The sequence below is a fragment of the Agelaius tricolor genome, unplaced genomic scaffold, assembly GCF_023055355.1.
Source record: "Agelaius tricolor isolate 1412-34295 unplaced genomic scaffold, bAgeTri1.0.p SCAF_9, whole genome shotgun sequence".
In the NCBI taxonomy this organism is placed as follows: Eukaryota; Metazoa; Chordata; class Aves; order Passeriformes; family Icteridae; genus Agelaius; species Agelaius tricolor.
Window position 1 is genome coordinate 30,599,619 of NW_027269269.1, and position 26,330 is coordinate 30,625,948.

Consider the following 26,330-nt stretch of genomic DNA (forward strand, 5'->3'; position numbering starts at 1 on the left):
TGGTCCCAGGTTCATTCATGCTCTCTGCAAGACTTAACGCCAACTTCCAAGTGGAAAAATTTCTAAGCTGAGGACCATTCTCTACTAACAGTACTAAAGGGGTTGGAGGGACAAGATCCTTCCTACTCTCCTTCTGACAACCTAGAAATCATCTAAGTGGGATGAGGCAACCAGAGCTACCTTGGACCTTGATTATTCATGTTCACAACTACAGAGCACACAAGGAGAAACAAGTTAACAGTTTGTTAGTTTGTCCATTGTTTTTCCCCATCTCCTGCTGCTTACTGCTCAACCTGCGAGCAGCACAGCAGTGCAGCCACCACAAAGCTGTCCAGCAGAGGCAGAGGGCACATCTCAAGAGAGCGCTGCCAAAATGTGCTTTGTCCACTTACAGGCCAGCTTAGTATTCCTACAAGGGAGGAGCCATAGAACTTACTGCATGAGACAAAAAACCACCTCCTACCTAACAGCGACGCTGCTGTTTTATACCATGTGTGAAAGGACCTGTAAGATCAACAGAAAGCACCATCAGAGAATCAGGCTCTTGTTTACCCTTGTCAAGGTCACCCTCTCAGTGTATGGCTCAAGGCAGTCTCCTCAACACTGACCTTTCCATTCCTGCCTTAGGAAGGCACCAAGGAGATACAGATACGAATGCCATCCACATGATCCATCACGTCTGCATAAACAGTTCCCACTTCTTGTTACAGAGAATGACTCTAACTGGAAAAGTGTGAGGTGCCAAATGGCATTAAAAAAAGGGTAAGGTCAGTGTCATTGAACAATACCAAAATACCAAGTGTCAAAACAGAGACAGATTACTTCCACTGTGCACTCAGTACTCTGGAGGATAAATTGAATTTCACATGCAAAGATAGTAAAAATTGTAGACAGCTTTCTCCTTCTTTTTCCCTTTTTAATCTTTGCAGTTTTAATCTTAAACAAAGAAGAATGAAAACTTTTAGTTTGGTATGCTCTTTAGAGCCACTAGAAGCAGATACCAGGCACAAGCCAAAGTCATGTCTAAAATAAGCAATTAAAAAAAAAAAAAAAAAGAACATCAAAAACCCCCTTTGAGCAATCAAGATTAGGATGTGCAACACATTATTAAAACAAAGCCGATAAAACTATTCCAATCTACAAAAATTTGTCCACTATTTTAAAGGCATGATTAACAACTCACTTTCTTGCCTTTACAACCTTATGGGCACCGCATTGCATCACTTTTTATTGGCTGTTTCTTCACAGAAGAGAACAAGACAACACAAAATATAGAACACAGCTAGGGAGAATCTGATCCACCATTAACCATCTTGGGTGAAAGCATCCAATTAAATCTACCTTATCAATATCTTCCTCTTCTTCTTCCTCTTCTTCCTCTTCAGAGAAGTCAAGGAGTTTCTTGGCCAGCAGGGGATGCCACTGAAGACACTTCCTTTTTGGTCGCTTCCCAGTTCCTTCACCTTCTGTTGAGTGATCCTTATTCCTACTACTGCCTTTCATTACTGTGACCTGTCATGCAAAAATATTGATAAATTCACAACAAACCCTCAGGCATAAATGACCATCAAACCAGTGGCAAATATATGAGGCACCCATGCAAGACTCTCAGAATTTTCTGGCAAGATATTAGATAGAGATTTATTCCAATTATTGATATAAGCATGGATGTACTTTATGCATTCTTAACACTTCCATGTAATGCCTAGAGTAACTACCAATACACAATTTAAGAGCATGAAGTAAGGATGTCAGCTAAGCCAGCTCTCAAATGTGCCCCTGTCTGAAGGATGGCAGAGAAGTCCTTCACTAGCCAAGTGAGTGACTCCACAGCTCTCTCACACATATATCCATTGCAGCTTTTCATATTTTGCCACTACAAATGTCAACGTCAGGACATCCCTCTTTCTCACAGTGGAACATATCACCAACCACTCACATGTTAATGCACTTATATACACCAGTATTGATGCAGAGCCCCACGATACTATGAGCTAAGGATTTGTCCAGTGCCATTAAAAGGTGCAATAGGGAAATGTGAGTCCCTAAGATAAGTGAATTTTAATAAACAGATTTGAAGCAAACAACCAGAGATAGTTATGCTGACATTTTCAAAGTACTGCACAGGAAACAAAAACCATGTGCTGAGCCAAGTGCACACGGAAGACAAATCATATTTAGTTGTGGGTGTGTCCGTATCTAAAAAATACCTCAGAACTACATCTTAATAAAAATTCATGCTTAACGCATGCAAAGTATCAGTTTAAGGGTTGACTTAAGAGATGTGCTACCCAACTAAAGGACAAATTAATATATATAAACAAATAAAACCAGCACATTACATCAAAGTATTGAAGCACACAGCAAGTGCTGCTAGCACAGAGCCTGGTCCCTTGTAGCCTTCTGTTAGCATAGTGCAGTATCAGTGGCAATCCTGACAGGAGCATGGCTAGCTTTCCAAGAAAATAACACAAACATCAAAACATACTTAAGAGTGGTTAGCCAGATACATCTTATCCAATAAAGCCAATAAATTTGATGTAGTCTTACATGAGTTTCTCACCAGCAGGATAAAGCACCAGCATAAGCCCTGGTCCCATAGGCAAAGCCAGAAGAGGCTGTGTTGCTCACCCTCAGGAAACGGGCACAGAAAGAATCAAACCTTCTAATTGCAAGGCCACAGTGCATTTTAGGATGCTGCTTTCTGTAAGATGCCTGGTGAAACACTAATGTTTCAGCCTGCAGGGCCACACAAGAAAGCTGCCACACTGGCACTTAGACCAGCTGCCCGAGCCACTGTGCCACCTCTGGGGCAAATGCCCCCCAAGAACCATCTTGCACTGCTCCAGCCACATTCCTACATTTAGTGAGCACTAGTTCTGGTTTTGGATGATCTCTTCCAGGTGTTTCTTGTTGGTTAACTTCACCGGCATTTTGGCAATGTGTCCTTGCTAGCACCAGAAACGTCCATAAGCGGCTGCTTCCCCTGCAGACTTCAGGAGTGCAGAAAGCTAAAGGACCTTCAGACACTACTTACTGTGTCTGAAGTAAGCAGATGTGCTTACTGGAGGAACAACTGAAGCCTGAAGGGAGGAGGTTCACAAATTTTAACCTACATTTTAAAATAGCATTTTCCTGGACGTATATTGAAGTTTGTTAGATCTTCCCCACTTGTCAGCAGTATCTGCCCCCCTACTCATTAGGGAAACGCTGTAACTTTGTAGTAACTTTGTCCCATTAAGTGACATACTTTGGTATCCACATCTGCCTAGAAAAACATTTAAACTTTGATTTCGTCTCATGCACTCCTCTGTTTATCTTCTGTAACCAGCTTCTGTAGGTTACAGGGAGTTTTATACAGCACATAACCATGCACCATTTTACCTAAATTTTCATCCATGACTTGCAAAAAACAGATCCAAATACATGAACCATTTTGTCTTAAAAAACCCCATTAAAGTGTGGAAAATGAAGCCACAATCCAGTATCAGGAAATGTATGTTTGAAATTGTTTTTATCCCACTGTGACCTCTGCAATGTACCACACTGCACTGTGCTCTCCATCTGTCTCTCTTCCTAAAGTGCTGAACCACCATTTGCTTTTGTTTGGGGTATTTTCACACACAAATCATGAGTTAATGTTCAAGCAGGAACTTCAGCTCCTGTGGGCAGCAGAGATTCGTTCAGAGATTGTTAAGTGATACAGATCTGCCTATTACTGCAGTCAATAAAGCATGTGGCCTATTTCTGAGCAGGATAAATACACTACAGTACTACAGGGAGAGCTACTCCAGCCCTCACCACTCATGTACTCATGTACATGAGCTAATCATATGGCTTCTGTCTACAATCAGTCCTAAGTATGATGAGTACTACTAGTAGCCTTCTATCTTGTTAGTGTGAAACTAAATTAACATTTGAGAAGTGCTCCATGATCCTTCTTTACAAAGCTCATCTGAAGTCTCAGGGCTATTTCAACAACAGTACCACCTTTAGAGCTGGCACCTCTCTGCCTGCTGCCCTTAAAAGGATGAGTAGGGGAAGACTTCACAGAACTTAGGTGTATTTTACATGTGCTCTCCATCACCCCTGAGACCCTGCCTATGCTCTGTGCTGAGTTTGGCGAGGCAGCACAGAGCCAGGCAACAGTCACCTTGCAAATTCCTACCTTACACCTCTTCACCACAGCTAAGCTCACAAATAATTTTTGTTTTCCTTGCATGAAGGCTAGGTATTAAACTCTCATCACTAAAATTAATTGATCAAAGCTCATTAGTGCTAAAATAAAAATGTACACTCAGCTTCAGGAATTCAAGGGATGTTCATTAGGTTGTTTTAATAAATTGTGAATCATTTTACAAGACAAGAGTCATTTAAATCCTAGCTGTCATGCAAGCACTATTTACCACAGAAAAATAGTCACTCTTTCTGCTTAGGAAAGAATCTCTGCAATGGTCAACACAAAACCTCTCCTGATTTTGACACCACTGATGGAAGGACTGAGACAACAGATAGACTTCAAAATTTATGTTTACATCATGGCCTGGAAGTCCCTCACTTCTTAAGTATGTCAAGCTATATACTCTACCCTCTATGCCTGCTCTTCTTTCCTCTAAGTAGGAAGTAATTCATAACAAGCACATAGAATAATTTCCTTCCCTTTAAGGTGGGTCATATTCTATTTTTACATACTTTTGCATTTCCAAATCCTCTTTCCCCATATCTATTTATTCAGGTCCCCGTAAGTTCTGACCTACATTCCAGGGAGAGAGAGATTTCAGAGACTTCTCAGAGACTTTTTTTGGTGCACTTTTTGCTGATGCCCCTCTGTCAAATATAGGATTGGCATAATGAAAAATGTTCTAATTCTTTATTACATCACATGTGACTTTTCCTGTTAAAAATGGATGCCAACATAGTGTATAAACTTGTTTTCTCTGGATTGCTTCACCTTTTACTTTACTATGCCTGCACTTCATGGGCATTTGTCTCCTAATTGTTGATATATTAACATACTCACATAATTAGAGAGAAATCCATTAAAAATCCAGGCAAATGCAAATTACAGCTAACACAGACATTTTCCTTTTGGCAAGATGTAGCAGAATGCATGTATGATTATGATTAAATGACAGTGAAAGTTTTACTGGAATTATTTACTTCGTGAATGGCAAAACATCAATGGAATCCAGTTACCTGACTCTTAAGATTCTATTTCTTTATCTGATTTTTTTTTCCCCTTGACATATTGTCAATAGCATGTCAGCTGCTTGTTTTATATGATAGACTGGAAGCTGGCAAACAGAAACAAGCAAAAATACCACCTGTTTCTCTTTCAGGGATCCTCAAGTGCTGGCAAGCATCTCTACCAGCATGCTTTTAAAAAAAAAGCTAGACTTGGACCCTACAAGAACTAAAGCACACATTTAAGCTTGGCAATTGAGAAGGTCCATAGAAAGTCACAGAATAAGCCATGTGCAGTCACAGAATAAGCCAAATCTTTGAGAGATTTGGGCTTAAAAGTAGAGAAGATACACAACACCTGATGTGAAAAGTTTGCAATAATTGGAATTTATGAACAAGAACACAAAAAAAAAAGAGTAATTTCTTCTACAGATATCAGTAAAAATATAATGTATCTTTTAAGGCAGATGTAATGGCTTTTATAAGTTTGCAAGGGTAAAAATTATTAAAACCAGGCAACAAGATTTTACAAGTTACTTCTCAGCTTCAGGATGACAAAAATGAAGTGACAGCCACTAGGGAAAAAGTAGGAATATTTCAACAAGACAAGACAAAGGTATGGACAGCTTTCCTTAAAATAAGCCACATATGCTTTATAATGTCACCAGAGGATACCTGTCAAGGCTGACATTCATGATCCATTGACAGCAAGATACCTTCAGGGTGACATTCTACATTTACTTTTAGTGCATATACAGATCAAACATTACAGAAATATTACATCAGTACAAAAAAGTTAAGAATTTTCTTTTGTGTGTGTGTGTGTATGTGTGTGCTGGCTGTCCTTCTGGTCCTAGAAACATTAATCAAAGAATCACACTCTTCTTGGATGTCTTATAAATATGTATAGCTAATACAGCTTCAGAGGAAAAAAAAAAATTCTTTAAGAAAACAGGTGGATGGAGGGAAAGCAGAGAAGAAAACACTTAGCTTTTACTGCCTCTGTTTCTATTTCAAAAACATAACTGTTTACAAGTCTTAATTTTTTAAAATGTTCATTAATAACAAGCATTTGATTACATAAGTTTTATTTTTTTTCTGCTATCTTCCTCTGTTATTTATAAAAGCTTATATACACAGGTGACCAAGTACTAATTCAGCAATACGAATTTTGGGATTATCTCATCCCAGTGTTGATCAGCCACTGAGAATGCTGCATGTGCTAAATAAGCTACACTTGATAAACTACATTCATAAACACCAAAATCCTTATAAAGGTCTTCAAAAGCAGCCAAGTGCTCTAAGGCACATGTTGTAATACAGGTTAGAAAGAAATGCAAGACCTGCAAAAGCAGAACCCCATGGATTGTGACTATGGTATGTTCCCTGTTGAAAGATTCTCCATAGAACGACATCTGAGCTTCAGCAACTTTCACTTCCATGAGGACAGTGGAAACAAATTTCAGATTTCCTGTTACCTTAAAAAAACCCCACATTTCCTGGAGGCCAGCTGGGCTCTTGGTTGACTCAATGAAGATTACTGGTACAAAGGAGGAAAGGCAGAATTTCAAGTGGATTTTCCACACTTTCTGCTCTGTTTTACACTATCTAAGTTCTCTACTACATGATAAAAACAAATGTTAATAAGAAAAGAGAGGAGTGGACTATGACACTAATAGCTTGTTGTTTTGGGGACTACTGAGTCAGTGACTTGAACTGTTTCAATAAAGAAGCAGGAGACTGGGAAATGAGTTCATGTTCTCAGCAGTCTAGTGGGCTGAAGAGGTATTTGAATTTTCACATGAAAGCAAAAGGAGATTGTGGCTGGAAAATAAACCTACACAAATAGAAAGTGTGCTGTTTTTTTTTTTTTTAATAAGTTTCTTTTAGCTCTGGAATAAATCAACCAGAATATTTCTATAATGTAAGACAAAAACTAGTTGGCACTAATTGCTGACCATTCAGTGAATATACTCTTTATTGCTTCACAGCAGAAAGCCATTAATGAGCTTTCTAATTTTCAGAGATGTGATGGTTTAATGGGGGACATGCTGAGACTCAATGGGGTCCTGTTTGCCAGTGGAGGTTTGGGAGAGACTGTCACCACATGAAACACTTAGCAACACAGCTACAAGTGTTAGTTAATTTTTAATGACATACTCTTCCATCTTCAGAAATTATTTGAAACTGTTCCTTATTCTCAATCTCAGATTTCAGTTGCTTGCTTTCTTTGTTCTCTAATACAAAAAATTAAACCCCAAGATCACAGAAAAATGTCAACAGCATTTTTTTAAATTTTGGGGGTTTTTTTAAGTATCCATTTCATACCTGCCAAAGAGAAGAAAAGCAACATATTACCCAAGTCAACAGAGTTTAAACTTCAACTCTACTCTTTCTCTTTTCCTTCAGACATGCGAAAAAAGAAATATTTTCTTTGGCATTTTTTAATGCAAAGAAATGAAGCAAGCTTTGTCTAGTATGAAAAACACTCTATGTTAAACAACTGCACTCATTGTAGCACCTTTTGCCTCTGTGAAGTGGCTCAGTGGTGCAAATGAAGGGAAAGAATCGATGGAAGAGCTTGCCTTGCAGAAAAAAGTCTGGGGCTGCAAATCACTAACATCTTTACTCAAACAGAAGCATATTAACAGGAGCCTAGAGTCACTTAGGTAAAAGCAGCTGTCTGAAGACTCAGGTCTTAACCATAACAGGACTTTTTGTTGTCTTCAATTTAAGTTACAGTAGGACATTTGGTATTGTAGGACTCATTTCAGACTTCAGCAACTGCAGAGGCAGGAACACAAGAACCAGAAACCCAGTAAGTCACAGGCTACAGCTATGCTTACTTCACCAAGCAAGGCTCCAGTGACACACTGCTAGCTGAAATGTCTGGGTCACGAAGTGCAGAAGACAAGCATTTGTTATGGTAACATCCACCTTTCTGAACACCAGGTGCTAACCACCCTGCATGCCAAAGGATCACCAGCAGGTCTGCCTACAACCCTGTGCATCTGCTGGAACAAGGCACCTGGATTATCAGCCTAATAACTTCCTTTGCCTGGAGCTCCTGGAGAGCAGGTAGGGGGTTCTCTCCTTGCATGCTCTGTGCAGGGCTAATGCAAAGGAACCACAAACCAGGGAGCAGGGCAAGGCCTCCTGCACGTGTAGGTGAAGTCACTCACCCAGAAGAGGGACACACTGGCTCACCTGCACTACTAAACTTGGCTCTGCTCCTAGATGAGGGAGAGGCAACCCACAGAGCCTGCATATTTTGGCAATCCTTTTGCTCCAATGCAGCTTTTCTTTTTGTTTCTACATTTGCTGCCACAACAGGTGAGAGCACCAAGGAACCTGGGAAGGTGAACAGAATAAATGCCTGAAATTCAAAACACAGAGGCAGCAGAGCCCAACCTACTTTGCAATACTTCCTCCCACAAGAGAGGAGATAATAACAACAACCGCTTCAGAGCCCTCTACTGATACCAGAGTAATTTATCAGCAGAGCACTTTTCACAGAATAGACTGTAAAGAACAACCACCTCTCAGACAAGAGATGAGTGCTTGTCTGCAGAGCACCACAGACCATAGCAACAGCACAATCCAAAAAAACAGTGACTTTCAGCAAGTTTGAGCTGCGAGAGCACACCATGAAAAATTTGCTTTGTGTTCCTGTCTAAGCAAGACTACCTGGGCCTGCATGGGGAGCTGCTTTTCTAGAAAGACAGCTGTCATTCCTGCATTCCCCATTATTTCAATGTTGCAAAATGAAAATCCTTGTGATTAGTCACCTGGATCACCAGGAGTTCTAGCTCCCTAGCTTTTGCAAGTCACTAAATGCTTAATCTCAGCATAAAGAGTTTTTAGAGCCAGTGAGCTCACAGGCAAAATGGTCACACAAAACACTTAATGAATTTCAGTGCATGGACATTCTCATCAGATCATTCCCAGGAGGGCATCTGCAGTTCAGCAACAGCTTCCTCACTGAAGGGCCTATCAGGTAAGAAATCAAAGTCAAATTGGAATTTTATGTGAAGCAGAATGGTGGCCTGGAGTTCTGCTCACAGCCTTTGGAGGATGAGACCCTATGAATGAAAGAAAAAAAAGTAAAGAAGTACATGTTCTAGACTTGCCACTCCCAAAGCTCTGTTTTTATCTGTGATTAGCAGGCATACAAATTGCTGTAGGGTGCAGTCATGGCAGAAACACAGCCAAGTGCTTTTGTGCAGGGCAGAGCAGCACAAAGAGGAGACGTTCCTGCAGCAGACATCGCAGGGGGGGGCTGAATGGTAAAATTGTTCAACTCTCCTTTTCACCTCTTGTTGATTGTGTCCCAGTATCTTCTACAAAACCAGGACAGTGCAGCTGTGTCCATCACTACTGTAACCCATTCTAAGTTTTACCATGCGCCTAACGGAGCTTTCATAATAAAATTCACTCATAATTACCACCAGTGTCAGGGGAACCATATACAGCTGTATGAGCAAATGAAAGAATTACTCCCTTAATACATATTTAATAGGCCATAAAATATCCCTGTACAACCCCATATTATATTTTGTCTACTTCTGCTGTCTTCAATTCAAGTGCAATAGGCTAAGGCAGTTACCTAAACATTCCCTTGTACAGCTACTATCCACTACTCCTATGGAAAAAGAATCAAATTAATGGCTACAGAAAGTATTTACTCAGCTTTGTGTATCTCCAATATAAAGCCCATAAATCATGATAATGTAACTCTTATGCATCTCAGAAACAACCATAAAGACACACAAGAATTTTAAATAAAAGGGGCTTGTGCCATGTTCACTAACAGAAATACCGCAAGACTGACTTGATAATAAATTCTAGGCTACTAAAATATTTTATTCAGTATCAAATTGTCACAATCACCTTTCATCCTCTTCCCTTACCAAGGGAGTAAAGTGTGTAAAGCCAAAAATGAGAAGTGAACCTTTGCGAGTCTGCTTCCTCTGTGAACCCCTCCCTACCAAACTCTGAGTTAATTTCCAAGCTATTGACCGGATTTAAACCAGCAACACTTTGTCAAAATACATTGTATCTCACATTAGGCATAACCCAAGTAGGTAAACAGAATGCCAAGAAGAGCGGAATTTTGCTAAAACAAATGGCTACAAATCTCTTCTCACAAACAAGAGGAAATGGCCTCAAGTTTAGATTGGATATAAGGAAAAACTTTCCCATCAAAAGGGTTGTCAAGCATTGGAACAGGCTGCTCAGAGATCTGGTTGAGTCAGCACCCCAGGAGGTCTTTTAAAAGACATGTAGATGTGACATTTAGGGACATGGCTTAATGGTGGTTGTCAATGATTTTCAAGGTTTTTTCCTACCTAAGCAATTCTGTGATTCCTTTAAAAGTAAGTGGAAATCAAACTAATTTGCACACATTTATCAGTTATATTTGTATTTATCATCTTGCTAAAGGCAGCATTTTAAGACTCAGGAATGAGCTTTTAATTCAGACTAGTTTCCTTAATGCAGTGGTTTAGTCTGATCACAGAAAGAGATGCTAAAGGAACTTTAATTCTAGTTTCAGAAGTATCACTGTCTCTCAGAACTATGCAATACACATGAAAATGCTTTGGGTCTATGAACACTTGTAATGATTTTGAAAGCAAATGTATTATATTAATACGCAATTTTCAAGTGCCATCTAGTGGTTATTTTTTATTTCACGTTGGAATTTAAAAATAAACCTTCCCTTTTCCTTATCCTTAAAATTTTTAAAAAGTTCGTTATTTCTATTACTTCCTGTTATTTTATAATGTGACTCTTGACCGTGCAATGGTAAATAGATGCTTGAATTAAGCCTAAGTTTGAGCATTCTGATGAACTGAATTTGGGCCAGAAAACAGCTGATTTCAGAACTAAAGGATTGCAAGAGAAAGGGGAAAAAAACCCCAACTTTATCCCACTTACCCATGGAAACAAGGTACAAATGTCAGTTCATTATATAGAGCTTTTTCAGTACAACTCAATGACTTCTTACCATGAGAAAATTCTGACTTGTTAGAAGTCTGTAAATAACTAGGGTGACAAATCAATTCTGATTGATTTGATTCTAAACACACAAGAAAATCCTGGAGAAAATGCATGTTCTAAGCATTCCTTATACTGGATAAAGCAAAAAATCCACAGTACCAGATCAAAAAGTTTCTGCTTTACACTCAACCCAACCTGTGATATTATACAGGCCCAAAACTTAAAATACTCAGCAAAATCTGACTACTTAACATAGTAGTCTCACAATGGGAACAATTACTTCATGTCTTCTGTGTCCCATCTCAAATATCCTCTTATTCTCCAAGTATGAGGAATCGGGCTCACCAGCTATCTCAAAAAATGGCTAAATGTGCACATGCAGTAGTGTGCCCAAGACCGCATCAAACCGCCCATGTGTACCATGCAGACAACCTGTGTGAAACACACAGAGCATATCAAATCCTGAATTTAATATGTCTGGAAAGACACCTGTATGTGCTTCCATTCCACCTGGAAAATTGTGGAAGACTGTGTCAGGCAGCCAACCAATCAAGGAAAGTATTTGGGCTTCTTCACATGAACCTCTGAGAGCCTAAAAGTAAGATGGTTCTATTTCTGTAATATACTTTCGCAGAGCTACAGTAACACACATATAATTTTGTGCTCACCTATGGCTATAGAAAAAGTATTAGAATTCAGAGTCTGAGATAGAGCCAAAGTTAAAAACCTATCATAACCAAACATCATCTTTGTTATTATTCTACTGAAAGACTTGTTAGCTGTGGCAGAAACAAATTCTCTGGGGAAAAAAAAAGTAAAAATGCTTCAATCTTATTAATTCTGTCTTGAATTCAAAGCACTTTAATAAAAGGTGTGAACATTGCTATCTTCCTGACTTTTGCAGTTTGGAAAGATTCTAACAGAGACGAAAAATCTTAGACAAAAGGTCGGAAACAAATTCATGGGAAAAGAGCTTTTCCAGTTCCCTGCTCCCTTCTGCTGTCTCTCCCTTCCAGAAAACAAATAAATTGAAAAGAAAACTTTCACATTCAGCAACATTTTTGTGTGCTTGTTGCATGGGTAATCGTGGAGACATTACACCTGCCCAGTAAGGCCCACTTTGGATGCAGCTCCAGGCAGGTGTCCCCAGAGCCATGGAGCTCAGAGGATGCAGTGGAGTGACAGGCAGCTCATGCACCTGGCAGGGCCACCCTGCTGCCTCTGCACCCCACAGCCTCTGCTCAGCAGCCTCATCGAGCCAGCAGTGTCATCCCACCACGGCACTGACGGCAAGGAGCTTGCTGGGCAACCCCATCTGCTCGTGCGAGCTGGCACTCCAATGCACAGCCCTGGGAGCACCTCACTCGAGATCCCAGCCCTGGCTCCCACTCTGAACCTCTCTGATCCAGGGCTCATCCAACAGCCTCAGTGTAATAACCCACCTACAGGCCTTGGAAAATTTACAGAATAGACCAACTACCCCTGGGCAAATGGATAAGAAGCAACACAAAGATCTGGAGATGCAGGAAATCACAAAGCTGCCCCTGAACACAAGAACAGGACATACATATGCAATGGCTGAAACAGTAAAAAAAAAATTACATAACACACAGATGAAAGGAATAAACAATGTTACTTAAAAAACCCTCAGAAGGTAGAATGTTATCTTATTCCATGTATAACCTCAATAAAGCAGCCCCAGCTATTTAGCACATTAAACTCCCCTTTAAACACCTATCAAAATAATCAAAATAATTTAAAGTTCTATAGTTCCATTATCCCATTGCCTAAATCAATGTACTCAGCTAATTCAGTTAATCCATTAAAAGGGCATGGAAATTTTGGCCTACACTGCTCCAGGTTCTTTCTAGGATGAGAGCACTTTGTGTATTCCCCCAGGTGTGTCCCACCTAAGAGCCCATGTGTTAAAATGATACAAGCTAAGTTAGCAAAGCAGTTCCCCCAGGATGCTACACACCACCAGTAAGTCTACTGCTCTTTTTGCTGGTGAAATGTGAGCTAAAATTCTGCATGGAGATTTACAGTCCTTTTTTACAGAAAAGGTCTAAAGATCAAATCCACACAACTTATAAATTTTAAAAAAAGTAGTTTTACTTTCATACCATAATTTTTAAAATTGCTTTAATTCAGAGCTACATATATACCAATATGAGCTAGAAAGCCCTATATAATGGAAAACAATGTCTAAGTGTGTAACTGAGCAGGCCTGAATTTCACTGATGGCAATTCACTGTAGCTTTATGGCCATATTCTCCTGAAGCTATGTGGATGTTGAGTATGAATGATTTCAAATTCCTGAAGAAAACAAGATACCAAGAAAATGTGTTCTTTGCCAGGGAGGTAGCTTGATGCTAGAAGACATTTGAGAGTTTTTCACTAACAATCTCGCAAATAAGCTTTGAACTAAACCATCAAAAGTAAGCAGGGCTGTAGACAATGCTCCCATTCTCAAGCATATGCATGCTCATATGCAAAAATGCATCACCACCTCGAGTTCTGCTGAACATAACAGTCTCTTTTAAGGAGAAAGAGACTTGGCTTATTTTTAATTCATAGAAAAGACAATCACAGGATTCAGCAACGTCCACTTCTGAAGATCTAAAGCTAGAAATGTGACATAAGCTGCATGTGAAAGATTTAGGAACAAAAATACTTTTGCATTGTTTCTCTTAAAATACCATAATACAGTTATTAATTCAAGAAAAGCACTATTATTTCAAGAAAAGGGCAATATTAAATACTAAATTCAGCAGCTGGGGGTCTCTAGTCCTGCTCAAGGCAGACCTAGCTTCAAAGCTGAACCACAGTGCTCGGGACCTCACTCAGGGATAGAGATTCCACCACCTCTTTCACCACTCTCACAATGGAGGGTATTTTTCCTTATTTTTCCTTATGCTTAACCCAAACTTCCCCACCTGAAACTTCTGACAATTACCTCATGCCTGTCCTTTCACTAGACATCTCTAAAAGGAATCAAACTTCTGCTTCTTCATAATGATCCTACAGGGAGTTGGAGTCAACTGGAGTATCCCCTCAGCCTTCTCAGGTGGAACACAAGGAGCTCTCACAGCCTCTCCTGGTATGTCACATGCTCTGACCCAACCCCCTGAGTGGTCCTCGACAGTGCTCCCTGCAGTCACTCTATATGGGTATTCAGTCTCAGGAGCTCAGAGCAGGAAAACCCTTCTCTCAACCTGCTGTCTACACTCCTGCTCATACAGCCCAGCCTACAGTTTGCTTTTGTGGCTACAGGGTCTTGCTGCTCAATTCTAGTCAACTTACAGCCCATTATGATCACCAGATCTTCTCTGCAAAGCTGTTTTCTGCCTTTCTTTTTGTTAAACTTCTTGGGTTCCTGCTAGCCCACATCAACTTTCTCAAGTTCCTCTGAATGGCAGCTCCTGTAATCCGCTACTTCCACCAATTCGGTGTCACCTTTGATTTGCTGAGAATGCACTCCAACTTGTCATTTGTACCACCAATGAAAATATTAAGCACTGGCACCAGTATCAGCCCCCAAGGAACACCACCAATAACTCTCTGCCAGTTCAATGCTGGCACAGCCAGTTTTTCCACACACTGCAGTCTATCCAACAATCCATCTAGGGAGAATTCATTTGGCTCCAGGGATGCTAATGAAAGTGTCAAAAAACTTGGTACCATCAAAGTAAACAAGGTCCTCTGCTCCTCCTTTGCCAACATCTTTCTCTCTCCACCACTTCTTCACACTCAGGAAGAATCTGCCCACGGTAAACTCATGTTTAGCTGTTTCCTGTCCTATTCTTGCTCTTCATGTATCTAGAAACGACTTCCAGGAGGACCAGTGCTGCAGTCCTCTCAGTGACCAGGCTGAGGTCAGTCAGCCTGCTGTTTCCCAGATGTTTCTTAGTGCCTTAGAGCACAATGAAACACCTCAGAGTCTGATTTCTTCTGCCTGCATGATCCACAAGAATGATAACTCTGTTTCATTTGACCTGCGGTGACCTGAGATTACAACCATGCAACCTGTTTGCTAGCAATTCCAAATGCAGAAGAGCTGGAAATACTGGTATCTGGAGAACAAGCAGCACAGCTAGTTTGTCTCAACCCTTCCTGTTCCTTTCAAGAAGCTACCCAATACTACAAAATGAAGCTTGCAAACACCTCTGGCCCACTTAAAAAAATTTAAAAATCCATGAAATCTAAACACAGCAAGGTATTTTAATTGTGTTTGAAAATATGAGTCCAATTTAGTCCAAGCTTTCCTCTACATTCTAAAGTTTTAAAAAGCTTGGTTTTCAATAGGGGGAAGCACAAGAAGTTACTGTGATTCTAAGGCAAGCTCTAAAAAAACCTCAGCAAACAAGAATAAGAAGCGAGCTTCCTCATCAAATAATGTGTGACGCCTAATGAACAAAACCTAAAATCCAGATATTTGCCATTCTGAGAGGTCTGTAATGGACTGGTTATTCACAAGTCTATTGTTCTAGGCTGAAGTGTTTAAACACAAACAAGTTTTCCCTGAAAGTCTAGGTCCCTGATGAGCTGGTAAGCAATTGGACGAACAACCACATATAATTTGCTCGCAAAACCTTACCAGAATCAGTGAAGATTCCAAATTATGTCAATAAGCTTGGATAGAACTTTCCAATCTAATTTTTAAAATAACTTGCTCTGTTTGCCACAGTTTGCAGTTTGGGAGAAAACAGGTGGAAGGCCTTTGCAATACTCTAGAATTGCCATAGGATACATTAATTTGGCAGCCATCTCTGGGGTGCATGGGTCTTTCACAAGCCTTGAATGGTGACACAAAGAATCTCACTGCAAGAGACTCGTCAGCCCACTCAAAAATCAAACAGTGGAAATCACCTGAGACAGTTCCTACTATGAGTAGTCTAGGTCTGCACTGAAACCTCCGCAGGAAGCAGGGAGAGATTTTTATTTTCTTTTTAAAGATATTTTAACTGGAGGGGCACTTTGGAACAGAAAAAGCTCTCAAACATGGCTGTGGATCCTTGCTTATTAAAGGCTGGGCCTTAATGAAGCCCTCTCAGAATGGGTGGATTTCATGCATATGTGAACTTGAACACATACCCGTCATCAAGCAGCAACACAGAAACACTTTGTCTTCATCTCCTGATGCCCATTCACAATGTAATACTACTCACATTTCTGGACCCTTTTTGTCATTTAATAAACAAACTGAAACAAAACCAAACCTCATTAATAAAAAGTTTTTAAAATATGAGCCAACAAACCACAACCCGTTTAGGCTCTCATCACTCTCAAAAAATTATCTCCATGTGTATCCAACATTTTCAAAAGACTGGGGAAACAGATGGGTTTCTCCTGAATACTCTGGGTATCAATGGCAGGCTTCTGTACACATGCAAATACTTGTTATGCAGTTTACTATTCCTTGTGCTCTTGGAACGAGTACATCCTATCACCTATGGTCATTATCTGTGACCTGAGTTCCTCTGCTGACATAAATTGCAATGATGTGGTGAAGGAAAGAAGCAGACTTATCTGTGGATGTGCCAGGTTATTTGATCAACCCTACCTTCTTCACACTACTTCACACTAAAGAGAGACTCCTTTAGCTCAGTGGGTTTTAAGGACCTGTTTTTCCATGATCAATGTTAACACTATCCTGAATTCTTGATGTTTGGGATGTTCATGAAGTTACAAACTAACACTGCAGAGAGCTTAAAAATTTCCTCCAGATAGGAAAATTTTTTCTCTGGAACATGAAAAATGGAAGATGAACTCACATGTCTGTGCTTCAACATCTTTTCTGTTTTCATTGCATCAGATTAAATGACTCATCCCTAAAACCAGATTTGTGAAAACTGGCTCTTGGTAACTCTTCCTGATGTTGGCATTAAATACCTCAGTTTGCTTTATATCACAGTTAAATTGTAACAAGTCAAACATTTGGCTAAAGCTTAGGAAGTGCAAATGAGTTCTCATCATTGTAAACATTCTTAGTACAAGGGCAAAGTCAGCTCAGAGGAAAAAGTACACCACTTCCACAGTCAATTATCTTTAATTCACACTTCCAGCACACAGGCCTATCCCTGCAGGAGAAATCCAGAGACAGCAAAGGCAGATTCCCAAAACGTAAAGGCAAAGTATTCAATATAAAACATTTACAGGCTGAAAGAAAAAGAAGGATGCCTCAGGACCACCCACGGCAGCAACAGCAACTTCCAGTACAACACAACCAGCCAGAGGGATGATTTAAGGAAAAAAAGCAAAAGAAAAAGAACTGTAGGAAAACATTTGACGTAGGCATTCCTAAGAAACACTGAGGTCTGGAAGGAGAGCACTAACACATAAAACACAGGTTCCCTCTGCTGCCAAGTCCCATAGTCTGTGATTCAGCTCTTTGAGTGCATATGAAGATGTGTGAGTGAATATGAAAAGTGTGGAAAACATCTGCCTTTTAATTTGGGGATTTGTTGTTGTCAGTTATTCTTTTTTAATAATGCCTTGTATACCTCAAAAATACTGAGTAAAACTGTAAACCAAAGAGCAGTAGTCAAAAACAATGTTGCCACAACTAGAGGATATTGGCTTGTACTCTTTTGTTAGATCTCCTTTTGGCAAGATTTTCTGGAGAACCCCCAAGAAAGTACCAGAGGCCCATAAAAACTGAAAGGAGAAGTTCTTTTAGTAAAATGGATTATTTAAACTTTGGGTTCTCATTTTGTTTTTATTATTACCTATTTAAAACTCACATTTCTTAACCAACAGTCAAAGAAAAAGTGGCTTCATGAAAAAAACTCCAACATTCTGGCTGCAGCTGAGTGGTGAAAACTTCTCCTGTAGTTCTCCAGCAGAGAAAAACCAAAACAATAAACTTCCAGCCAACATAAAAAAGCCACTTCACAAGTAAGACACACCTCAAACAAGATTGGATAGTTAAGATTACAGGTAGGCTTTATGGGTTTTATCTTCTTATCTTTATAACCACAGAGAAACAAAGATGGAAAAATACTGTTTTTCTTAGTTCTTTTGATCACTACTGGGAATCTTTGCTGATTGAATAACAGATATAGAATGCAGTACTTGTGAATGCCTCCAAACTTTCAATGAGCTTTACAAACTGTATTATTATGCTTATGCAGATATTCCTAGATGGAAATACAGATATAAGTTTAGACAAGACATATCTACATCTAAATATGTATACATGTCAGGTCATAAACCCAAGGTTTTCCATCCAGCTGCTCTTCTATAGGAGAAGTGGCAGCTGTGCCCGCAGACAAGACAAAATATAGTTTACTGAAATAGAACTATCAATACAAAACTATTAATGTAAAAAGAGTAATTGCTGATGAAACTCCTTCCTGTACATTTAAGGAATGAATCTCTTTGAATAGAGAAGAATTTTCCATTTTTTTCTGTTGAGGGGTACAGCAATGTCATTGAGGTTTATCTTTTTAATAATGATTTGCTGTACAGTCAGTTTTCAATGAAGGAATTGATCATGTCCAAGTAATTGTAAATGATACAATGAAGTCAAAGATCACAGGATAGCTCTTATTTGCTGTAAATTTGGTTTACTCAAATGTGGCAAATCTGCTTTCAGTTTTTCTTGAAAGCTGATCAGACTCCCTTTTCTGTTTGCATTAGGAACCACAGCAGAGAGATTTAAACTACAGAGCAGAACAGTAACAGCCACCTTTCCACCTTTTCACTTTCTGCAGTGAACTCACTTGTTGCAGAAGGAAAACTATTTGCCCATCAACCCTCCCTCCAACCTTGCCTTGCTCAGAACATTCACCCACCGCCTGGAACAGAGGGGAGCAGAAGCCAGATAGACACGACACTGACCACCCAGTGCTGATGAATTAAGAATAATGAGCAATGCCCAATGCACCCAAACACTAACAGCCAAGTCCCCTTACTCCTGCTGTGACCTTATGAAGGCAGCTTTCTTTGAAAACACCCTGGTCAAGCAGCTGCCATCTCAGCATTCTTTTGATCACACTACCCCATGGCAGGTGAGTGGCTTTGTCACCCACATCTCTGCCTGCAGCTACCACGGGACAAAACACCCTGTTAGAGACACCAGGAGAGCTGAACAGAATCTCAGGCCCTTCCCTTCCCTGCATGAGGGACTGCAGGAAGCCGAGTGTGGGCAAACCTCCAACGTCCAAGAGGGACATCTGTGCAGCAGGGCTGACAAGTGCTTCCAGCTACAGCATCAACCTCGAGGCACTGCGGTTTTTTATGCTGCAGATTCCTTTCCTCACTACATAACTCAGTGCTCTTCCTACGTCACTGAAGTCAGCAGAGATTTCACTTGAAAAAGACTCAGCTGCCTGCAGAGCAATGCCAAGCTTGGGGCCATACGTGGCCCTGTTTGCTCCACAATGCCCACTCTCAGTGCACTGCCAGCCTCCTCTCCAATGGCTTAAAGCTAGGGCCTCTGCACACCTTCCATCTGCAAGGCTCACACCTGCAACAGTGGTGAACTGACTCCAAAGCAGCCTAAAATCATCAGGAGAGAAGATGCATAATAAATAAGCAAAAAAACCCAAAAAAACCCCACCCCCAAACAAAAAAGGCCTTAAAGACTAACTCCTTCCAGTTATTATTTAGATGCTCGCTCTGAGACTGATACACGAGTGTCTGTGGAAAGGGGGGATGTGACAGCAGCTATATTGGACAGCATGGACAAGATTATAAACAAGCTGAGTGTGGTAATCATCACACACAAAAACCCAGACCCACAAAACCATTTCTCTGGAGAAAAAAAGCAATCAAACCAAACAAAAATCCTAGGTTACTTTTCTCCTCTCTGTCTTGTTTTGCTAAGAAAGCCCAAAAGTCTCTACTATGATACCAGAAAAACTATATACCAAGCTTAGACTCAAAGCTAATTTAAATCAGCATGCATGAGAGGTAGGAATGCAGACCATTACTGAACTACTGACACCTTTGTATTCAAAGGGTTTTCTTATTCAACCTCAGACAATTGGAGACTGTGCCTTCCGTGCTTCATGGAAAAGCGCCCTTCACAATGCAGATAATGACCTACAATACCTATACCAGGTTATGGAAATAAAATCTTATAGAAAGAGAAAGATCCAGAAAGAGGAAAAGCAAACTGACAGCTTACATAATGTTTGAAAACCTCTACTGAATGACTCCATGCCTTCATTCTGGAGCAACTAACTCTTCACCACAAAGAGTCCCCAGCAAAGCCAAAGATAAATAAAATAGGCAAGTCAGGATAAATAAAATAAATACATTCAGGTTTGTAATTTCACATTTTGTAGACTCTAACTGAGCATCCTGTATGCACTGTTATCACTTTGAATGGATGTTCAATAAAGAAAGACTGACTTCGCTGGTTTTTTAAATGCTATCCGAAAAAGTTCTAACGCAGTTCTTATTGCTTTGCACAATAAAAGCATACTGAAATGCAGTGTTTTAAAATGGTCTCACTGGAGAAAGTATAAAATAAGTAATTAGCCAGAAATCAGACTTTCTACTCTGTTGTATTATACATACAGTGAAATTACTAAATTGGAACAGCTGGGATACAGTTTAACATGTACAACTTTTGCATTTTCTACCTCTATCAAATTTGGTTTTTTTACTGTATACACATATTTACAAGAGCCAGGAGAGGGGAATTTCACCCTTGGAGAGAGAGACTCTTCTGAATTATGAATTGCTTTATGACATTAAATCCTAACAAGATGCATCTCAGAAGACCACTTATGCTGGAGCCTGCTAGAGCTCAGTGTTAAGACGCACTATATGCAAGTTCTGTATCAGATTAGAAAGCAATTACATCACTCAGTGAGTGTTTGTTATCTGACATTTTGTTTTCTCTGGACTACCTGTGTCACATAACTTTTCAAACACCATTACAAAACTTCACATCAGCAAAGAGAATTTTCTACTTTTTAGGCTATGGAAGTTATCTTACATATACAACAACAAGCCCTTATTTACACAGGAACGGTTAACTAAAATTAACTCACATGTTTTCAGTTCTTACTTCAGGCAGACTTGTTTACTCTCAGATAGCTTAGGCTTGTTCCTCAACACCACAAAGCTCAGAGGATGCCAGGGAAATACAGCTGTACCAAATGTTGGAATTTACATCCGTGGCATGTGACTGTCAGTGTCTCACAAAAACCAGGCTGATTTCTGATCAAAGAATCCACAAAGCTGAAGCCTCGTAAGACAAATAATTTAGAGAGTTCACTACTTTGATTTAGGTTAAACGGATTTATGAGCTTAGAAACAGGACTAAGTTACTGTAATTTGAGCAGCTGAGCCGTGTAGCTGACTATACATGCGCACTTTGGCCTACAGCAAAAGGCAGGTCAAGCACATTTTTCCCTTATGAAAGTCAAATGATAGGAGATTTGAATGGAGAAAATTCCAAGAAAGAGGATTTATGGAGTCTACTCACTTCACCTCACCACTGGGACAACAGTACTCCCAGCAGAAGCTGCAGACACCCAATCAACAAAACATCCCTATCCTGTGATCTGCTGCAAGGTCCATCCCATGGGAGCACCAGACTGGTGTTCACACCATAACATTCACCAGGTGTCCACATTCCAGAGAGGACTGACCATCCGGAATTCTCCAAATGTGAAAACTCTGCATGGTGTGTCCCACCACATGCCTGGCCATGTACCCAACACAACAGCTAGCTCTTCATGCATCTCTCATGATGACACAAAGAGGGACACAGCAGCACCTGCTAAGTGACTGCAGTGGGCTGCTCACTGCCATAGGAACAGACAGCTCTCCTACTACAGCTGGAGTTTGAGATACAGGGCTGCAGATCAGCGACACGTTACACAGCCTGTTTGTTCATGACTGAATGCACTGTTAAAAGGCTCAGACACATCATCAGATGATGGCCACATACTAATGATCCATCTCATCCTAACTCAACAAAGTTGTTGCCAGTAGTCAAAAGCAAACAAGGATTATCTGGAATTCTGTGTGTGCCCTGCACACCTCAACTTATGTTTAAAGGAGAATGGTGCAATACTGGATTGGCTGAGATTTAAATTAAGACAATATTAAGATAAAAGTTACAAGCTTGAGTTGCAGGAAAATAGGGAAGCAGGCCTCTTCCTGAACAGAGAGAGACAGTATTAGATGCCATAAATAACCAGCACAATCTTGAATCTTGTTACCTATTTTAAGTCACAGGCCACAACCCCAGCAAGGCCACCTTCTTCAGCTGACTACACGGATTCACAGTACCTACAGGATCTAGGAACTAGTAGATCTAAGTTATCAATGAACTCCTTGTGCCCCCGAGCTCTAAAACCATTACCTCTGGCTTGATGGGAGTGAAATTTACCCATCTTCTTCCCCCATCAGGAAACTTGGATGAATGGCAACTGCTGCTAAATCCAATCCATCAATCTCTAGCAAAGAGATTATTCCTGGGGAAGACATTATAGTCTGGAAATGCTGCAAGCTAGAGAGGCCTGCTCAAGTCTGGAGCCAAGGGCTCAGAAGTCTCCCAGGACCCAAGCAGGCACCTTCCCCATGGGAAACAGAACTGCCACAGAGACACAAGTAACTGTGAACTGCACGGCCACTCCCAAGGCTCATCAGGATGCTCCTCACCTATTTGCTTAGCCTGAAAGCAATGACCAAGCCTGCTAGTGCTTCAAAGTAGATCAAGTTTGAGAAATGCCATCAAACGTGGGAACTGCAAGCAGACCTGCAGGTGTATCCCTGTAGCTCACCACAGCCACAGAAGAGGCTCAGGTTCATGTACTGGCTCACTAAGAGCCACTGGTGCATCAACATAATCCCAGGAAAAAGCTTTTGTCAGGAGAGAGTTGTACAATAACAAAACTTCCTATGTTTCACATATGGTCTTCAAATACTCAAGCAACAAAATCCTTGACCTAAGCATCTCACAGCTTAAAAAGAGTATCTGACACAGAAGCCAATCTCCAACTGGAAAATGTTCTCAAAGAAACCAGAGATCTGAGAACTATCTTGACTCAGCACAGTATGTTTTATGATATTGGGAATAGCTCAGAATTACGGAAATCAGAAAATGCAGTTCTCCCAAACTCTTAGGGGCTTATCCACACGGACTGTCTGAAAATCAAACACAGAGTATATAATTAAGGAAAGTGAAATGCTCTTCACCATCACCCCCCTCCCCCTCAATGGATCCCAAGCCTTGCCTGCTAACTCCTAAGATACTTTAAATCTAAGCGGGTGAGGGATAAAAAAGAAAAAAAAAAGGCAAAAAAGGGGAAGTAACAAAGGCATAGCAACACATCTGAATACCTACTGACATGTTCATGGATCTATCGGAATTAGGACAGATTGTTGCTACCTGCTTTACACTACACCAAGAAAAAAAGTGAGAAAGGACTGAGAAGAAAGTGGATTTATCCCGAGTTTCAAAAGAAATCTTTCCTCCTTTCTCCACAGCTTCTCCCTTTGGGGAGAACATGATCATTAATGAAAAAGCTGCTCAGATACCTAATTGATAATGAATTTCAAAAGAAAAACCTTGAGCTTCATAGGTTAACTCTCTCATGAAATAGAATTTCTCTTTAAAGCAAAGCTTGGCATAAGGGATACTAATTCCTAATATTATCCATATAACCAGAAGTTACTTTCACTTGCAGGTTGATATAGCTCGGACATGTTTACAAACACAGCCGTGAAACGGAAGTTGAAAAACCACTCATATTTCCATATGTGTATTCCTGGGTTCTTTCAGACTATTCTCAACTCCTGGGCCCAGTCTCTTTGCTCTGCCAAATTTCCCCAAGCCAGCCTATGGAGCTGCTCCCAGAGATGCAGGACTCTTGCAGTTGACACTGCACAAGTCTGCCTGTACACTGGGCATAACAGAGCCACAGAATCAAGCCATTCCCTTGGGTGTTGGACTTGATGATCCTTGTGGGTCCCTCCCAGCCCAGAATGCTCAGGGCAAAGTTTGACAGAACCCCGAAGATACAAAGAGAAAAACATTGGAAAGGGCTCAGATTTTACTTCCATAAGCTCAGCGCCTGGAGGGGAAATTTTCAAGCCTCCTATTTAATATGCAAGATGAAAAATATATATAGTAAAAACCTTCATATATGTGTTATCTTATATATATATACACACACAAACATATAACCCTGAACAAACAAGAGACCACAAAAGAAGGAAATGTAAGCTTTCTGTGAAATCTTTCATGCTCCTACTTTATACTTCACAAGATGCATTTTCTTGTTAAATTTTCCTTCTTATTTGCAACAGCAACCTACATGTTATTAAAATATACATATATATATATATTCAGCATGGACACACATATACCCTTTTATTATTCTGAACCATTTCAAAATCTCACCTGGATTTATTTAACTACATACAGCCAGCGGAATGTTCCAAAATAAAAATTCTGCATTGACAACCTGCTATCTACTAATAAATAGAGGAAGTGTATGAACACAGGAGAAAACACATGTTTTCTCCTACTGAACTGCATTAGGAGAAAACATCCTTTCCCTCAATAGGCATTCCCAGAAGTAGTGATGCAAACCTGACATTTCCTGACTCAGTAGACAGGCTCCCTGTCAGCGCTGTGTTTAAGGACAGAAAGAGTCCTGTTAGCTGCCAGTGCTATTCCCGAGCCCGAGCCAGCAGAACAACAAGCGGATAAACAGATCACAGCCCCAGCTCTGCATCACCAAAGCTGCCCACCAGGTTTTGTCTGCAAGACCAGTTTCTGCGCATGTGACCCATTTCCCTTTCTCCCACACTGAGCCCAACAGGATAGCAGAGCTGCCAGACAAGGCAGAATCAGGCCTAAAATTAACTTTATCAATCACAGTAAAACCATAGGAAGAACCCAATTAACTCTGCTCCCCCAGGCTGAATTGTGCAGGACAAACAATGCACATTCCTACCATTCTTCCAGCTTTTGCATTCAGCAGCTTTGTCACAGAAACCCTATAACCAGCCCGCAGCCAAACCTGGTTTTTGTTTTTTTTTTAAAACACCATTTTTGCCAGGAATTCCTGAACATTCTCTTCCACCTCCCACCAGTGTACTTCTGTAGTTACTACTAGCCACCTTCAAGCCACATTTCTAGTTTTGCAGAAGCATTTTGGTGGAATGGACAGACAGGTGTCCAAAACCACTGCAGCATTCCTATGTCTGAAACTTTAACCACAGCATTTAATAGCCTAAAGTAACTGTGATTCCAGGTGGTTATTGCTTGGGAGTACAATATATCTTTCAAGGTCTGCCATGTTCATCTCAATGGGACTCTTATCTTGATCCGATTTTCTTTTAATGCCAAAAATAAACTGGAAATTAATACACTCTCATAACAGAAAGAAAAAAAACAACACTATAAATCTTCTCCATTGTTTTGTTTTAAAATAATCTGACAGATTTCAGTATTAAAAAATTAAAGCTCTTTTACAAAAGACTGGGAAACAGTACAATGAAGAGAAAAATGATGACTATTAATTCATCTTAATCCTACAGAACACTATTAGATACTGAATGATGATGCATGAGGAGAAGAAGGAAAGAAACATAAAAAATGTTAAAATTTCTCTGAACAAAATATTGAAGCAAAAAGCAAACAACATCCAGAACACCAAATCAGAAAACCCCCACTCCAAAAACCGCAGCACAACAAAATACTCAACATTAAAATACATTTTTTCTAAATTGCCCTGTCAGCTTTTAAAATCAACTAGAATGGCTACATCTATTTTCACACCTTGTGATTAACCAAATCATAAAAGGTAATCTAAATAATGGGCACAGGGTATTAAAAATATCTATGTTTATAAAACATCTATATCTAGCCACCTTCCATTTAGCATTAATAAATTATTTTACCCTCAAATATGCTGTTCCAGTATCAGTCAACAGCTTTGCAGTCTCTTCTTTAATGGTGTACAAAAATAAAATCTCAGAACTATTTTTCTAAGAAGTTATCTTCAACTTTTATTGGATTGACTCCCAACAGAAGTCCTAAAGTAGAAAAAAATGTGAAAAACCTACACCCTAGGCACTTGAGAATCTGGAAAAGCACAGAAATGTGTACAAATATATGGCAGAAAAAATATTTTACTAGTTAGTGCAGATAAGACTTGTTTTAAAGA

At 40.1% G+C, this 26,330-nt stretch overlaps 1 protein-coding gene across 9 annotated transcripts in view; it reads right to left on the reverse strand.

Moving 5' to 3' along the window:
* Positions 1 to 26,330, reverse strand: part of BBX (BBX high mobility group box domain containing) — a 150,091-nt gene that overhangs the window by 73,374 nt on the left and 50,387 nt on the right. For all 9 annotated transcript variants that reach the window (XM_071433500.1, XM_071433495.1, XM_071433497.1 and 6 more), the window contains one exon: positions 1,342 to 1,512. In XM_071433500.1, coding sequence (XP_071289601.1) covers positions 1,342 to 1,503 — 162 coding nt within the window. In that variant the 5' untranslated portion in view covers positions 1,504 to 1,512. The remainder of the gene's footprint in view (positions 1 to 1,341; positions 1,513 to 26,330) is intronic.